At 33.6% G+C, this 19,037-nt stretch overlaps 1 protein-coding gene across 1 annotated transcript in view; it reads right to left on the bottom strand.

Annotated features, from left to right (window-relative positions):
• Positions 1–15,992: 15,992 nt before the first annotated feature.
• LOC115024916 (hepatic leukemia factor-like) overlaps positions 15,993–19,037 on the bottom strand; it is an 11,421-nt gene continuing 8,376 nt past the window's right edge. Inside the window, 2 exon segments of the mRNA XM_029456780.1 lie at positions 15,993–17,148; positions 18,294–18,508. Of these exon segments, the coding sequence (XP_029312640.1) occupies positions 16,933–17,148; positions 18,294–18,508 (431 nt within the window). The 3' untranslated portion in view covers positions 15,993–16,932.

The raw sequence follows: 19,037 nt of genomic DNA, 5'->3' as shown, positions 1-19,037 counted from the left end.
TGGAAAGATCTTTTTTATGGCAAATAAACTTTGGTTAGGTTAGGTTTAGCTTATCATTTTGTAATTATGAAAATCTCGTGGGACCTTTATCTCATATCCGAAATAAAACGGTGAATTTAAGACCTCAAGCTGATTAAAATAAACTCTTCCCATAAACAATCCCAAAGGTCAAAGAATCTGTTGTGCCCAAACGACTCAAATATAATAAAAAATGAAGTGAGTTTCTATGGCTTTGCTTTCCAATTTGTAGAAGACATAGAAATCTAGCAGACATTTCCTAATTAGCAGTAAACAAAGTACAGCTAACCCTGTCTTTGATTTTGAGGGTATTTGTTCATAAACTACAACTTTTTTCTAACCTTAATCAAAGCGCTTTTATTGTTTAACCATAAGCAGGATTTGGGACGTGAACTTGGAGTCTCCAGTGTCAAAGTCCTGAAATGTTTTCCCCATCATCCCCCCCGACCACGCAGTGGACAAACAAGCTTGAAAAAGCTTTGCCATTGAATATTTTTTACATTTTCTTTAATTCATAAATATATGAGTAGGTTGTAAACATAATTTCCAGGAGACCGGGTTTAACTAATATTCTGTTAAATAATGGTAATTATGATACATCGTCCATGAATGTTTGTAGGAAATATTGAATCAGTCCATCTCGTTGATGTTGAGATATTTCACTTGATCCTTTTAAACTTTGACCTGGTACGAGATTAAAAGTCAGAGGACCAACAAAGTCATTAGGATTAATCCTCTGGAGACCATTATTCAGTGAACCCAATTTAATCTGTCCATTAATTGTTCACATAGTTCAGTCTGGACCAAAGTGGTGGACCAGACAACAGACGACATCCCCATCCATTGCCGGCTCGTGTATGGTCATGATCAGCCATATTAGATGATTGGTATCACCAAATAGTGTATGAATAAGAAGTAATGTTGCGTGTTACCAATACTCAGTTATTGCTTTTCGTGTGCAATTTCACACCGCAGCAATATTAGATGCTCAGAGCAAGTGCTCCAGAAGTCAGGTGACGTTAGTTACCTTCTTAACTAAGTAGGTAAGTAAGGTAAACGTAGGCTCATTGCAACCCAAACCCTGATATTTTCCTAGGTTTTGTTGCGCTATTGTTTCATACATCGCATGATTGGTCTTTAGTCTGACCTTTCATTTGAAGCACGTATGAATCAGGGATAAAACAGAGTGGACAGAACATCATCACATCAGACTGAGAGTCCGTTGGCTCCCCTCCCCCCAAACTCTGGACCCTGAGGTCCCAGTTTTTAAGCTCTTCGTCCTGCTGCATGAAGGTCTGAAACCAGCCTTTAAATCCCCTTGCTGACCCCCCCACCCTGCATCACTGCGATGAACTGAGCTGACAACATAAACCCTCACTGGACAGGGAAATAATGAATGGATGGACAAATGCATGCTCGTCACTCATCCCTTTGACGTATGTTGGACAGTGGGACTAAGGTTTAAGGGTTAAGGTTTACACAGCCAGCAGATGTTGGTGTTAACAGAGATTTGTTTGATGGTGTTAAAAGAAGCTGATAGAGAACTCAGCTGATGTTTGTTTGGAGGGAAATCCATCCTACTGAGACACCATGACAAATCTGTTTATCTCACTGTATTATATCATTACGAGGGGAACTATAAAACTCAGGCTGGTGGAAATGTTATTAGTTCTGCACGTATACATTTTGATCTGCGATGAAAAGTTGGGAGATGACTAAAGTCAGTTGTAATCATTCTCCGGGGATGTCTGTACCAAATGTTATGCCAATTCATCAAATGGCTCTTTGTCCCATTGTCCACAGTCCTAATCCCGAAAACTATCTTTTATTCTTTTATTTAGTTCACAGAAGACTAGTTAAAGTTATGATTGAAATGTTATCAGTTGAACTGAGCAATGTGTAAATGAGTTTGGAAAGTAGTAAAGGAGGCAGCGACTGAACTCCAGAGTGTATTTTCGGAGCAGTTGGCTTTTGGTCCAGAGGACATTTTTCAAACTATTGGGCCTTCGGACCAAAGTAGTGTACTGACTGATTGACAAAACCATTTTAAACAACTAAATAATTAACAAAGAATGTATTTACGGGTAACTTATTCCAATCAGGAGCCTGGAACGTGAAAGCGTTCAGATCCGATCATCAGTAGATTGAGTTGAACCTCGTCATTGAACTATAGATGTTTACGTTCCTTCTTGACCTTGGAAACAGAAGTCGACAAAACATTTAGATCTTGAGGTGAAAGTGATTAATCAGGTGCAGTTTCTAAGATTAAGAACAAACCCTGTCCCTAAAAACTAATTTGCTATACAACAAACTGCGTAAATATCATGGTATGTTAGTTACGTTGCTGGTAACTTAAATAAGTCGTCTGGACTTCTGGTTTTCATCTTGTGTTTGTTTGTCCCGTCTATCCCGACCTCCTACTTACATCTTACATTAGAAACATATTTGTTATAGGTCAAAAATAAACATCATGTACCCTCTAAATGTAACTGGCAATGCAGTTTTCTTGTATAGGAATGTCATTTTATCAAAGTGAATCACAATTCTTTCCCATGTTTTTCTAAGGACTCGGCGACGCCTGCTGAAAAAAACAACAACTCCCAGATTTCCTTTAAACTCCCACCATCGGTCTCCATCCACCTGCAGCCAGCCTGTTCAGCCCGAACCCTCGGAGGGACTCGATCACGTCTCACCACAGACATCTGACGTGTTTATTTGAGTGTAATGAGACTCTAGACATCCACCAGGTCACTGAGGTGTGATTATCTGCTGGAGACACTCGGACTCCTACAGAAACTTTAACGGACATTATTGTGTGGATGATTAAGACTTGAGCTTACAGGGTCTGACATGTTGCTGGACAGTGTTGGAAGGGACTCAGGTGATGGATACTAACATTACTTGATTAAAGAAAGGAAGATGTTGTGGTTCAAAAACTACATCTGGCACCAACATGGACATCTGCTAGGAAAGGACATGAGCACAAATAATGTAAAACTGCAAAAGAGAGACACCTGAGAAAGGTCATAAAGTCTGTGGCAGCGGGGTCGAGGGTTTGAATGTGTTAATAAAGTCATAATGTTAAATCTAAATTATGAGAAAACTTGAAACATAGTTAACCAGAAAACTAGCCAACAGGATAACATTAGTTTTGGCAGCTACCAATGCTAAAGCTAGCTTCAACAGGTTAACTGACATGTCGTATTTCCACTGCATGGTAAGTTTTACGCAACTTGATTCGTCTCAGTTTTTAGCTGCTTTTCTGTATTTAGTTTCGACTACTGAAAGTACCCTCTCAGCAGTAGAAACAAAACTCAGTTTAGGCGGGATTCTCAGCTGATCGTCGTGAAATCACCAACGGGACACTCGCTGAATCATTTAATCGTCAACCAAACAGGAAATTAATTTTTTTAAGTGAATGAAAACATTGCGGTTGCTATCGACGGTAGCTTGGCTATTTTAAACATGTTAAAGTTTTTAGTTAAAAGATGTCCCGTAACACATAAGTCCCGATTCTCTCTGACCAAACAGTGCTCAGGTCACCTTTTAGTATCGGCTCAGCTATCAGTACCAGGTACTATCCACGACTTTCTGTAATGGAAAAACAAAGCGTGTCGAGTCACCGCACCATGCAGTGAAAGAGCGTCATTAGATATAATAACAACCTGATTCCTCAGAGGTCAGATTAAATAAAAAACATTTCTTTTTTTTTTTATTCAGAAATTCTCAAATGTATCAGGTGATGTATTGTATATATAAATGTTATTTACTTTAATTAATTATTTTTCAGAAAGGACAGAAACGTAGCCAATCATCATATCATCGTCTGAAGCTCCCTGAACGTCTCACATGTGCGTAATAATTGGAGTTATTAAAGATGCACTTATAGATGATATTTAAGTACATATAGTATATATAGTCTTGAGCAATGCTGGATCCCCAAAAGGAGCTCCGTCTTACCTTTCACAATAAAAGCCCGAGACATATAGTATTTTGCATTCGTGCTGTTTATTCGCCCCCGGTGTGTAAAAGCCTTAAATGCTAATTTCTCTGGGAATTTTACATTTTCTCGCTTTGATCCCTTCAAAGAGTTTTACTTCCTGTATTAAGTTTTCATTCCTAAATGAATTTGATTTGATTAAATATGGAATCAGAAACTAACAGGTTGTTTTGTCTACTGATCTGGGAACAACGCTGTGACATAATTGGGGAGCGTCTTCACGTGTTTTTATGTATTTGGTTTAATGTAAGAAAGCTTGTGAACAGATTCCTCTTATTTCTTTGACTTGTTCTATTTGTACTGTGCACAAAAATGGCAAACTGGCTTAATCTCTCGTCCTTCCTGAATCGACCAAATCCTCCCTGACCAAAAAGACTCTTGCCACCTACGTCACAGCGGCCGTCCCCGCTGCCCATTGGCTGCGTCTGACAGATGATCCGAGTGTTTGGACGACTCGTGCCACAGAGGACAAATCCTCTTACATAAAAGAACCAGCACACAGCTGTCTGAGCATCCAATGGCTGCGTCCTGTCTATAATATGAATTGCACAATTACCCCCCCCCCTCCATATTCCATGTTGTGGATTATATGGAGTATTAGGAGCATGTATTATGTATTTGTTTTTACCCTGTGCTGTTTTTTCGTTGGTGGGGAGGGTTGCGTAAGCTTCAGGTTGTCAACAGGCGGAGATTTCGCCGTGTTCAGGCCTGACCCGGTCTGAAGCCTACATGAGGCTCAGAGACTGGGCTCGCCGCCGCTGCACGCAACGGCGATGATCTGACAACCTGGGCAAGCAAACCCGTCTGTCTGTCTGTGACGTCAGATGTGATGCAGACTCGGGGGAGAGCTCGGTCACAGTGCTCCTGATCAACGACTTTAAGACATAAAACTCGTCGACAAATGACTTGAATAAAACAAACTCCTAAAGTTGATGCACTCATGTCTCCAGTCTGTGACGCTTCCTTTCCAGGGTTCTTGTGAAAGCAGCAGCAGAGCTTTGACGTTGGTCCGAAAAGTCTCCGGCCTGAGTTTCCTTTTAATCTCAGTCCAGGTCGGTGTGACCCTCTACACGTCCTTCATAACCGCGGGACGTCCGTGTTGAGTTTTTATTCGCCCGTCCATCCGTTTCTCGTCCACTCGTGAGGACATGTAGGTCGTCCTGTGGTGCAGTTTGTTGAGGGCAGCGAGCACGAGGCAACGCACTCTTTGTTCGTTATCAATGTCTCCGTGCTCGACATTCAATCACATGAATTACTTTGAATATCGCTCATTAAAGCCGTTAGTCACCTGATGCAGAGAAACACAAAGATCTTCTTTCATGTACGGGAAACTATTTAACTTACAGATGTCATGAATCTTCACTTCATTACTCACATCAACACAAGTACTGTTTATATTACAAGTGTTCATGTTTAATATGTAAATGAGGCATTATGTCATTAAAGATGTGCTGATCTGCTCCATGTCCAGATATAAAGTGAAGTCTGGATGAAGCAGGTTCAGAGTGTTTCATGTTGTTCACATGTCAAAGGTTTGTACAGATTCTGGATCTGTCTTTGTATCACTCCATAAATCACTAAATCCTGTCAACACACAGAACTCTGTGCATCTCCTGCATGTAGTGAGTGTAGCGTGTATAACATGAGCTGTGAGTGACATGTGAACAAAGCCCTCTGCACAAAGCTTCAGAATATAGAGAGGAATGAAAGTGGAAAGTTTGGTGTATGTAAGTGCTGCTGAAGTGGAGACTTCTGCTGAAGAGTGTGAGAAAAAGCTCCTTTAAAGATATGTATTGTAACATTCATACATGTTGTACACACTACAGGTGAACAGAGTCATACATGTTGTACACACTACAGGTGAACAGAGTCATACATGTTGTACACACTACAGGTGAACAGGGTCATACATGTTGTACACACTACAGGTGAACAGAGTCATACATGTTGTACACACTACAGGTGAACAGGGTCATACATGTTGTACACACTACAGGTGAACAGGGTCAAACATGTTGTACACACTACAGGTGAACAGGGTCATACATGTTGTACACACTACAGGTGAACAGAGTCATACATGTTGTACACACTACAGGTGAACAGGGTCATACATGTTGTACACACTACAAGTGAACAGAGTCATACATGTTGTACACACTACAGGTGAACAGAGTCATACATGTTGTACACACTACAGGTGAACAGAGTCATACATGTTGTACACACTACAGGTGAACAGAGTCATACATGTTGTACACACTACAGGTGAACAGAGTCATACATGTTGTACACACTACAGGTGAACAGAGTCATACATGTTGTACACACTACAGGTGAACAGAGTCATACATGTTGTACACACTACAGGTGAACAGAGTCATACATGTTGTACACACTACAGGTGAACAGAGTCATACATGTTGTACACACTACAGGTGAACAGAGTCATACATGTTGTACACACTACAGGTGAACAGAGTCATACATGTTGTACACACTACAGGTGAACAGAGTCATACATGTTGTACACACTACAGGTGAACAGAGTCATACATGTTGTACACACTACAGGTGAACAGAGTCATACATGTTGTACACACTACAGGTGAACAGAGTCATACATGTTGTACACACTACAGGTGAACAGAGTCATACATGTAACTAACAGATATCATGAAGCTTCCCCACTTCATGACTCACATCAACACAGTTTATATTACAAGTGTTTAATATGTACATGAGGCGTTATGTAATGTAGCTGTGGAGAGTTTAAATCTACACACACACACACACACACTCTCATGTTCTCATGCTTCCTCTCGTCTGAAGAAGACGAGTTCTGGAATTATTATTATTATTTATTATTATTAGATAAATATATATTTTACTTAAAGATGTAGAATATGAAAGTTTTGGGCTGGTTTTAAACTGTCTATGAGACAAAGTTTAATTAAAAACTAAAAAGTTTTATGCATTAAGGTGCAAACACATTTAAAATTCATCAAACAACGTTTCAGAAAACGTTCCCGAAGCCTCACCATTGCTGCCGCGTACGTTTTTAATGTACGTTAAGAAACAAAAACATAAATTTAAATATAATCCAGATTCACAATCGTCTGATATCAACGCTCTTTACTGGTGATGGGTTCCAGAAAAAGCTCATTAGTTATCGTGAGTTTAGTCAAAAATACAAATGTGGATTTTGTGTTTTGCGTTAAATGTTTTCAGCCTCTTAAATCTGCAGATTTGCTGCTTTTCTTTTATATTAAAGTGACAGAACAAAACATTTAAAGACATCAGCTGTGACTTGGAGGAACATTTTTCTCTATTTTCTGTCTTTTTATAGAACAAACTATTATTCTAGAAAATAATCCAATGCAGATGAATCCATAATAAAATAATCATTAGTTGCAGCTTTAATGTTTTATTTCTTAAACCTGTTATTGTGTAATAATGTGACTTAACTTTAAAAAGGAAATAAAGATTTTATTTAACTGATAAACAGAAGACAGATCTAAAGACGACGTTTTCTCAGATATAAACTAAAAGTAAAACCTTTGTAATCTCATGTCGTCAACAGATTTTCTGAATAAAATCTTTGTCGTGGAGCGTAACTTCTTTCCGTATCTTTTCTGGGTTCCCAGGTTTGAAAGCAGCAGTGAAAAGTGCTACGCCGTCAGCGGGTGACGCTGTGAACTCGCGGGATTATCAGAATATTCTAATCTGCTCCCTTTCACTTTGAGAAAATGGTATTACATAACCACTATTTCAACTTAGTGGGGCGCTAAAGAGGCTCAAATATGAGACGGAACGAACCAAAAGAGATTTAATCTGGTGAAAGATATCTGCAGAGGACATGTTGTTTCTTTCACCTCGTTTATTGTTCACAAACGTTAACGTTCATAAAATACAGAATCAAAAGAACTTCAATGTTTCCGTGCAAAATCTAAACGTAGAGGGAGAAAATCTTATTAAAAATAAAAGCAATTATTAAAAAATAGTTAAGAAACATAAATGTTATAATTCCAAAATAAATGGTGAAAAATACTATAAAATATAAAGAATTATCTGAAATAAAAGTATTAAAATATATAATAAATATTAATAAAATCTGTTGTTTCTTTCTTTCGTTAATAATAAAAACATTATTCATGTAACGAGGATGTTTTCCAGACTTTTGTTTTAGGTTAATTTATGAGTGTGTATTCGACTATTACTTTGTCACATACACAGAATTATTTTAGTTTAAAAAAACACATTTATAAATCAGATTTAATGTTAAGCAATTTATGTAATTGTCCTCATTATATTATTTATTTGATCAAACAAACAAAACAAGAAAAGCACATCCAAAGAAAATTAATTATTTTATGTTTTCACTCTTGTCTGCGTCATTTCTGCAGCTGCTTTAAAAATATGTTGTTTCTTAAATAGTGTTAATAAGGGACAGGTGTTACTGAGGGACAGGTGTTCAATGAGGGAAAGGTGTTAATGAGGGACAGGTATTACTGAGGGACAGGTGTTACTGAGGGAAAGGTGTTAATAAGGGACAGGTGTTACTGAGGGACAGGTGTTCAATGAGGGAAAGGTGTTAATGAGGGACAGGTGTTACTGAGGGAAAGGTGTTCAATGAGGGAAAGGTGTTAATAAGGGACAGGTGTTAATGAGGGACAGGTGTTCAATGAGGGAAAGGTGTTAATAAGGGACAGGTGTTAATGAGGGAAAGGTGTTAATGAGGGACAGGTGTTAATGAGAGAAAGGTGTTAATGAGGGACAGGTGTTACTGAGGGACAGGTGTTCAATGAGGGAAAGGTGTTAATGAGGGACAGGTGTTACTGAGGGAAAGGTGTTCAATGAGGGAAAGGTGTTAATAAGGGACAGGTGTTAATGAGGGACAGGTGTTCAATGAGGGAAAGGTGTTAATGAGGGACAGGTGTTCAATGAGGGAAAGGTGTTAATAAGGGACAGGTGTTAATGAGGGAAAGGTGTTCAATGAGGGAAAGGTGTTAATAAGGGACAGGTGTTAATGAGGGAAAGGTGTTAATGAGAGAAAGGTGTTAATAAGGGACAGGTGTTAATGAGGGAAAGGTGTTAATGAGAGAAAGGTGTTACTGAGGGACAGGTGTTAATGAGGGACAGGTGTTAATGAGGGAAAGGTGTTAATGAGGGAAAGGTGTTAATGAGGGACAAGTGTTACTGAGGGACAGGTGTTCAATGAGGGAAAGGTGTTAATGAGAGAAAGGTGTTACTGAGGGACAGGTGTTCAATGAGGGAAAGGTGTTACTGAGGGAAAGGTGTTAATGAGGGACAGGTGTTACTGAGGGACAGGTGTTACTGAGGGACAGGTGTTACTGAGGGAAAGGTGTTAATGAGAGAAAGGTGTTACTGAGGGAAAGGTGTTAATGAGGGACAGGTGTTAATGAGAGAAAGGTGTTAATGAGGGACAGGTGTTACTGAGGGAAAGGTGTTAATGAGAGAAAGGTGTTAATGAGGGACAGGTGTTACTGAGGGAAAGGTGTTAATGAGAGAAAGGTGTTAATGAGGGACAGGTGTTACTGAGGGAAAGGTGTTAATGAGAGAAAGGTGTTACTGAGGGAAAGGTGTTAATGAGGGACAGGTGTTAATGAGAGAAAGGTGTTAATGAGGGACAGGTGTTACTGAGGGAAAGGTGTTAATGAGAGAAAGGTGTTACTGAGGGAAAGGTGTTAATGAGGGACAGGTGTTACTGAGGGACAGGTGTTACTGAGGGACAGGTGTTACTGAGGGACAGGTGTTACTGAGGGACAGTTGTTACTGAGGGACAGGTGTTACTGAGGTGAGCAGGGACAACCAGGGGACAGAGACACTGAGGACTCCTGGTGGAGAAACGAGGAATGACTTTACTCGAGCGATGTGCAACACATGTTGTTAACACACACACCCTCGTTCAGGGAGAGTGTGTATAACGTGTGTATAAAGTCAATAAACACTTTAAAGCAGAATATTTGTATGATCTCAGAATTTCACTTTTTACTATTTTCAGCAGATTGAGACATTTTCTAATTTTCATTCATTCATTTCATTTATTATATTTTCATTATATATTTATTATATATTTTATTATACATTTATTATATTTTCATTACATTTTCATTATATATTTATTATATTTTCATTATATATTCATTATATATTTATTATACATTTATTATATTTTCATTACATTTTCATTATATATTTATTATATGTTTATTATATATTTATTATATTTGTATTATATTTGTATTATATATTTATGTTTCCTGCATTAGTGTAATTGAAATACTTTTTCTGTGCTACTAAAGAGGATATTAATGATTTTTATTTCCCACCCTGAATGTGAATATGTGAATATGTGAATAACTTCCTGCTGCAGTGACTCGGTGTGTGTGGCGGTGCTGCCCTCTGCTGGTCATCAGTAGTTTTACTTCGACTGAAAGAGTGTGGAAATCATTAACTCTTTCTAAAACATCTTAAATTCACTTTATTGCAAGATTTTAGTTTTTAGACAAATTCCCATTTTTATGTAAATTTAAATGCCACACGTTCTTTTTCCAGTTGTCAATAAAAGTTATTATTATTCTTTATAATAATAAATATTTTTCTCTCCAAAAGAATAAATAAAGGTAGAAAAGTCTTGAATGGAGCAGAAAACTGAAGTGTTTTAAATATTAACTTTGTGAGGCATAAAGTCCTTTAAGATACAAATGTGAAGTTCTTTTGGTTTAAGGCCTTTAAACTTTAATAAAGTTAAACCATGCAGTGACTCCTTCAGATTAGTTAACTTCAGCTAACTTCGTAAAGGTTTAATTGTTTTACAGGCTTGTAATTTGATCTTATTTTTCCTGTTAAGGTTTAAATGAATCATCTTCAGCTTTCATCCCAGAAAGGTTGAAACACAGAAGCGGTGACATCAGAGCTGCTGGACATTAGCACAAAGTCTGAGAATAAGTTTAATGATTAGTTGAGCTCATTGCACAGAGGCTTTTCACAATAAGAGCCTCCTTTATGAAGCTTTCAACTTGTTACTGTCCGGATGACTGTTGTACCACAGTCCGACGAGGAGCAAACAACAACACAAAAGTCCTTTAGAGCCCAGCCTGTCATGCAAATATTTATAGTTTATAAAAAACTTAAATTCTTCCTTAAATTACGTGAATTATTCAATTAAGATGCAAATTTGAAGTCAATTATTAGATAAATTGATGGATCGATGCCTAAGAGGGTTAAAAAAACACATTTATTTGAGATTTTTAAAATTGTGAATTTCCACCGTTGAGGTCATGTTAGCACGCGAGCTAACCACGCGAGCTAACCACGCGAGCTAACTACGCGAGCTAACCACGAGAGCTAACCACGCAAGCTAACCATGCAAGCTAAACACAATTCTACTTTTGTCACTTTAAATGTTTGTTTAGTCTAGTCTTTATGCTATTTTATTCTAGTGGAGAAATAAAAATATTAAGTTTCTAGTGACATATATAAATATATAATTCTGTAAAATAACGAACAGAACCAAACGGCTTCAGACAAAAACACAAGACCAACTGGATTTGAAGCTTTATTTATTTATTATCATTTTGATGTTGAGAAACAAGAACAAACATAGGAACAAACAGAACAGAGCTAAAGATAAATCACAGCAAATTAAATAATAAAATCTAAACTTCAGCGTGAAAACATTCCAGAAGCATGAAGACGAGGAGGCGAGCAGGTGCAACCTGCTGATGGAGCACCTGCACAGGTGAGACGGAGGCTCTGAGGTATTTTATCTACGCAGACGAAGGATTCCTGTAATGCCCTTCAGGTTTTATATGTAATATTCATGTCACAGTACAAAAACAAACAATATCTCTGTATAAACATTCAAACCTTTAATATATATCAATATATCCTTTATATACTTTTCGTCTGTAGTCAAGAGTTTAAAATATACATTCATGTCTCACTCGGCCACCGGGGGGCGCTGAGCTGCACGGAGAGAAAATATAAATATATATATTTATATTTATAGATAATATTTATATAAATATTTATGGTGAATAAAAAGGTGAAGCATTTGTACAAACCTCTGAGCTTTTAAAATCCTTCTAAAGATAAAAGATGAAATGTGGCCGAATGTGAAAACTTGCATATTTTAAATCTGATATATTTAGACTTTTAGCTAATTTTTCTCACATTTGAGAATGTTTACAATGTTTATATGTAAAACAAAGAAGAGAAGAATATAAATGTAATCTAAATGTTAAATGTAAATATCAAATATAAATCCAAAAGTTAAATCTAAACGTTAAATGTTTCATCTCAAACGTGAGGAAAAGGATCTAAATATTTAAATAAATCAGCGAGTAAATAATAGCCAAACTTTCACATTGGGAGCCCCGGAACATGTGTTTTCTCTTCCACAGCTCGATGAGAGAAATAAATAGTTTGTTAAAAAATAAAAAGTGATTTTCTTTCTAATTTGCACTAAAATAACAAATGAAACTGAAACTCAAGTTGTTTTTAAATCATGGCGTTTGCAGATCTCGTTGAGCAGAGCTCACACTGAACTTATTTAAATAATGATAATATAATAATAATAATAATAATAATAATAATAATAATAATAATAATGATAATGAGCTGTTTGTGTAACACAGGACGAGCATCAGGTCGCTGCTCATCCCAAATGTAACAACACCCACGATCCACTGACGTCAGTGAAGTGAAGACGTGTTTCTATTCTAAATAATATCTGTAATAATATCTGTAATAATATCTGTAATAATATCTGTAATAATATCTAATAATATCTGTAATAATATCTGTAATAATATCTAATAATATCTGTAATAATATCTGTAATAATATCTAATAATATCTGTAATAATATCTAATAATATCTGTAATAATATCTAATAATATCTGTGATAATATCTGTAATAATATCTGTAATAATATCTAATAATATCTGTAATAATATCTATGATAATATCTGTAATAATATCTGTAATAATATCTAATAATATCTGTAATAATATCGAATAATATCTGTAATAATATCTGTAATAATATCTGTAATAATATCTGTAATAATATCTAATAATATCTGTAATAATATCTGTAATAATATCTGTAATAATATCTAATAATATCTAATATGTATTAATATCTGTAATAATATCTGTAATAATATCTGTAATAATATCTAATAATATCTAATAATATCTGTATTAATATCTGTAATAATATCTGTAATAATATCTGTAATAATATCTAATAATATCTGTATTAATATCTGTAATAATATCTGTAATAATATCTAATAATATCTAATAATATCTGTATTAATATCTGTAATAATATCTAATAATATCTGTAATAATATCTGTAATAATATCTGTATACTAATATCTGTATAATATCTGTAATAATATCTGTAATAATATCTGTAATAATATCTGTAATAATATCTGTAATAATATCTAATAATATCTGTAATAATATCTGTATAATATCTGTAATAATATCTGTAATAATATCTAATAATATCGTAATATAATCTGTATAAGATCTGTAATAATATCTGTAATAATATCGGTAATAATATCTATAATTAATATGCTGTAATAATATCTAATAATAATCTGTAATAATAGCTGTATGTAATATCTGTAATAATATCTGTAACAATATCTGTAATAATATCTTAATAATATCTAATAATATCTGTATATATATCGGTAATAATATCTGTAATAATATCTAATAATATCTGTAATAATATCTGTATAATATCTAATAATATCTGGAATAATATCTGTATAATATCTGTAGATAGTATCTGTAATAATATCTGTAACTAATATCTGTAATAATCATCTGTAATAATATCTAATAATATCTGTAATAAATCTGTATAATATCTGTAATATTATCTGTAATAATATCTGTAATAATATCTGTAATAATATCTGTAATAATATCTTAATAATATCTGTAATAATATCTGTAATAATATCTGTAATAATATCTGTAATAATATCTATATAATATCTGTAATAATATCTGTAATAATATCGTACTAATATCTGTAATAATATCTGTATAATATCTGTATAATATCTTAATATTGTATAATATCTGTAATAATATCTAATAATATCTGTAATAATATCTGTAATAATATCTGTAATAATATCTTAATAATATCTGTAATAATATCTGTAATAATATCGTAATAATATCTGTACTAATATCTGTAATAATATCTGTAATAATATCTGTAATAATATCTGTAATAATATCTGTAATAATATCTGTAATAATATCTGTAATAATATCTGTAATAATATCGTAATAATATCTGTAATAATATCTGTAATAATATCTATAATATCTGTAATAAATATCTGTAATAATATCTGTAATAATATCTGTAATAATATCTTAATAATATCTGTAATAATATCTGTAATAATATCTGTAATAATATCTGTAATAATATCTTAAGATTAATATATCTGTAATAATATCTAATAATATCTGTAATAATATCTGTAATAATATTTGTGATAAATCTGTAATAATATCTGTATAATATCTGTAATAATATCTATATAATATCTGTAATAATATCTGTAATAATATCTGTAATAATATCTGTAATAATATCTAATAATATCTGTAATAATATCTGTAATAATATCTGTAATAATATCTAATAATATCTGTAATAATATCTGTAATAATATCTGTAATAATATCTGTAATAATATCTAATAATATCTGTAATAATATCTGTAATAATATCTGTAATAATATCTGTAATAATATCTGTAATAATATCTGTAATAATATCTGTAATAATATCTGTAATAATATCTGTAATAATATCTGTAATAATATCTGTAATAATATCTGTAATAATATCTGTAATAATATCTGTAATAATATCTAATAATATCTGTAATAATATCTGAATAATATCTGTAATAATATCTGTAATAATATCTTAATAATATCTGTAATAATATCTGTAATAATATCTGTAATAATATCTGTATAATATCTGTGATAATATCTGTAATAATATCTGTAATAATATCTGTAATAATATCTGTATAATATCTGTAATAATATCTGTAATAATATCTGTATATATCTAATAATATCTGTAATAATATCTAATAATATCTGTAATAATATCTGTAATAATATCTGTAATAATATCTGTAATAATATCTGTAATAATATCTGTAATAATATCTGTGATAATATCTGTAATAATATCTGTAATAATATCTGTGATAATATCTGTAATAATATCTGTAATAATATCTGTAATAATATCTGTAATAATATCTGTAATATCTGTAATAATATCTAATAATATCTGTAATAATATCTGTAATAATATCTGTAATAATATCTGTAATAATATCTGTAATATCTGTAATAATATCTAATAATATCTGTAATAATATCTGTGATAATATCTGTGATAATATCTGTAATAATATCTGTAATAATATCTGTGATAATATCTGTAATAATATCTGTAATAATATCTGTAATAATATCTGTAATATCTGTAATAATATCTAATAATATCTGTAATAATATCTAATAATATCTGTAATAATATCTGTAATAATATCTGTAATAATATCTAATAATATCTGTAATAATATCTGTAATAATATCTGTGATAATATCTGTAATAATATCTGTAATAATATCTGTAATAATATCTAATATATAAACTATTATTATTATTATTATTATTATTATTATTATTATTATTATTATTATTATTATTATTATTATTATGTTGCATCCTGTATTAAAATGTGATATAAGATATCCAGAGAGAACATCATGTTTGTTTCAGAAGTTTCTGTTATAAAATAAATAAACAGAAATGTTTTATTAAATCAGTTTTTATGAAAGATTTTACGAGAGAGGTAAATTAAAATAATTGGTCGATTTACGAGCAAAGAAGTGAATTCTCATTATAAATTCATAAATGTGAGAGAAAAGCTAACAATGCATTTTGTGCATATAAATATTTATATTCTGAGTTTATAATAATATATAATATAATATAATATAAAGTCACAAATTTAAGAGAAAAGTTATAAAATCAGAAAAGTGATGAAGTTCCAAAACAAAAACAATATTTTCTGAATAAATTTGAGTTTTTTCTATGAATTATAGTCATAGTCTCTGTAAATAGTCTCAGAGAATATTTGAGGGTTTGGCGGTTTATACACAGAGCAGGTGTACCTGTGAACAGGTGCATTGTGGGAAGAGAGCGAGGCGTCGGCGGGTCTTAAAGTAGAAGTCTGCAGATATTCTATAAGTATATAGTCCTGAATATGTTTCAGGGTTTTATGTTTGAACAGATTTAGTGAATAACTGATGAAGCGTCTCACTGTGGATCAATCCGCCGCTGAAAGTAGTCCCCAACAAACGCACTCTTTCCTCCTGTTTGTTTGAACTACTTTTCCAAACATAAATATATCTCAAGGTAGAAAATCTAATTGTCGGGAGTGTGGGGGAGATCTGATCATTGGCCGATGTTTAAAATACGTTGTTTTGAGGTTATGTCACAAGAGGAGAAACGTCAGATATTCTCTTAGAACAAAGTCGAACATTTACAAGAACAAAACTCACAAACTCACAAAGAAGAACTTAAATATTCTGATTATTAAATCTCACATTTGTTTTGAACAGATTGTTTGTGTTTGAGGACTAAAACGCACGTTGTGATCTAATTGGTCCACAGAATAACGTGCAGCGCCGTGAGAAGTTTATTTAAAAGTTCTCTTCGTCTCCAGCTCCGAGTCATCGGGACGAAGAGGGTCGCTGGTGTGTGTGTATATATTTCTATATTTGTGAGCGCGTCCTCACAGCGGGCCGTGCTGCGTCTCGTACTTCACGAGGACGTTCTTTGTGCGTCCGAGCTCTTTGCTCAGCTCGCCCACTTCCTGTCTCAGCGCCGAGTTCTCCTTCTCCAGGAAACTTGCTCGGATGGCGATCTGGTTCTCTTTGATCCGCCGGGCGTCCCGGGAACGTTTGGCCGCCATGTTGTTCTTCCTGCGCCGGGCCCAGTATCTGTCGTCCTGCTCCAGCGGACGCGAGGAAACAAGACGAGACGTTAGTTCTGTCTTCACTTTATTCTTTGGGAGAACATTTCCTCCCAAAGAAATCTGGAAAACGTTATAAAAGTTATTAATTATGTATTTTTACTGTTTCCAGCACACAAAAACACGCTGTTTCCATGGTTACCTGACAAACTGTACAAATGTAGCAAAATCAAAGTTGGTGACAAAAAATAAATCGATAAAAATTGTATCTTTTAAAAATACAATAAAATAAAAATATTAATACAATATGTTTTAAACAAAATAATAATTAATTAATTAATAAAAAAAACGACAATATTATTATTATTATTAATAACAATAATAATAATAATAATATTACTCGTATAAATTTACCTAAAAAATGGTTTTGCCTACATCAAAGAATAATCTGTTTTAAAAGGAATTATTTTATGTATTGTTTATGTATTTATAAAAACACAGCCAGCCTGAATAACTAATAACCAAAGGGACTTATTGCCGCTCTGCAGAGTTCATTCCTCTCAGCGCTGACATTATTATTATTGTTATTATTATTATTATCATTAATATTAATATTAATATTAATATTATTATTATTATTATTATTATTATTATTATTATCATTATCATTAATATTATTATTATTATTATTATTATTATTATTATTATTATTATTATTATCATTATCATTAATATTATTATTATTATTATTATTATTATTATCATTATCATTATTATTATTATTATTATTATTATTATTATTATTATTATTATTATTATTATTATTATCATTATCATTATCATTAATATTATTATTATTATTATTATCATTAATATTAATATTATTATCATTAAAGGTTTGAAATATGATGGAATTAAGAACTAAATGAAAATAAATGAAATTGTCGGCTGATTGGGGAATTTAAGAGAAAATAAACTCTTGATCTGTATAAATAAATGTATAAATTTAGATTTTCTCACCAGATACATCTGATTTGTTTTTATTTATCTGGTTTTAATTTTGTCTATTTTTGTGGTTTTTGAGGATGTGAAACAATTCATAAAAAATATTTTGTTCTCAGGACAGAATCTGAGTTCAGATAACTTTTAAAACCATCTTATCACAACCAGCTCCAATCTACCTTCAGGTCCTCCGAGATGAAGATCTTGGGAGCTTTCTTGATCATGGGCTGAGGTTTCAGCTCCTCGGCAGAGAACTTGTGTTTGCGCGGGTCGAACATCTCCTGGCCCGGCACGCTGGACAGAGCCAGGTCGGTCGGGTCCGGCTCGTAGCCGACGGGAACCTGGATGGAGTCCGGGTCGATCGGGCTGGGGGTGTTTCTGGTTTCCGGGAGGCCTGGAGGAGGACGAGGCAGCGCGTTAGCATGGTCTGTGTTAGCATAGCCTGCATTAGCATGGTCTTCATTAGCATGGCCTTTGTTAGCATGGTCTTCATTAGCATGGTCTGTGTTAGCATGGTCTTCATTAGTATGGCCTGTGTTAGCATGGCCTGCGTTAGCATAGTCTGCATTAGCATGGTCTGTGTTAGCATGGCCTGCGTTAGCATGGCCTGCGTTAGCATGGCCTGCATTAGCATGGTCTTCATTAGCCTGGCCTGTGTTAGCATGGTCTTCATTAGCATGGCCTGTGTTAGCATGGTCTTCATTAGCATGGCCTGTGTTAGCATGGCCTGTGTTAGCACAGTGGCGGGCCGTGCATTTCAGTGATGTCCTACACAGTCCTACCTGAATTATTCCACCTCTTAATACCATCATTATGACGCCTCTAGAAACTATACATTTAGACAAAAACGCAGTATAACCGGGCGTTGTATCACGCTAACAACAGAGTTATATTAATATTTAGAAACATTTAGTTGTAGCATT

The sequence above is a fragment of the Cottoperca gobio genome, chromosome 19 (genome assembly GCF_900634415.1).
Source record: "Cottoperca gobio chromosome 19, fCotGob3.1, whole genome shotgun sequence".
NCBI lineage: Eukaryota > Metazoa > Chordata > Actinopteri > Perciformes > Bovichtidae > Cottoperca > Cottoperca gobio.
Note: the sequence above shows the minus strand (reverse complement) of the source record. Positions and strands in the feature narration are given on the sequence as shown.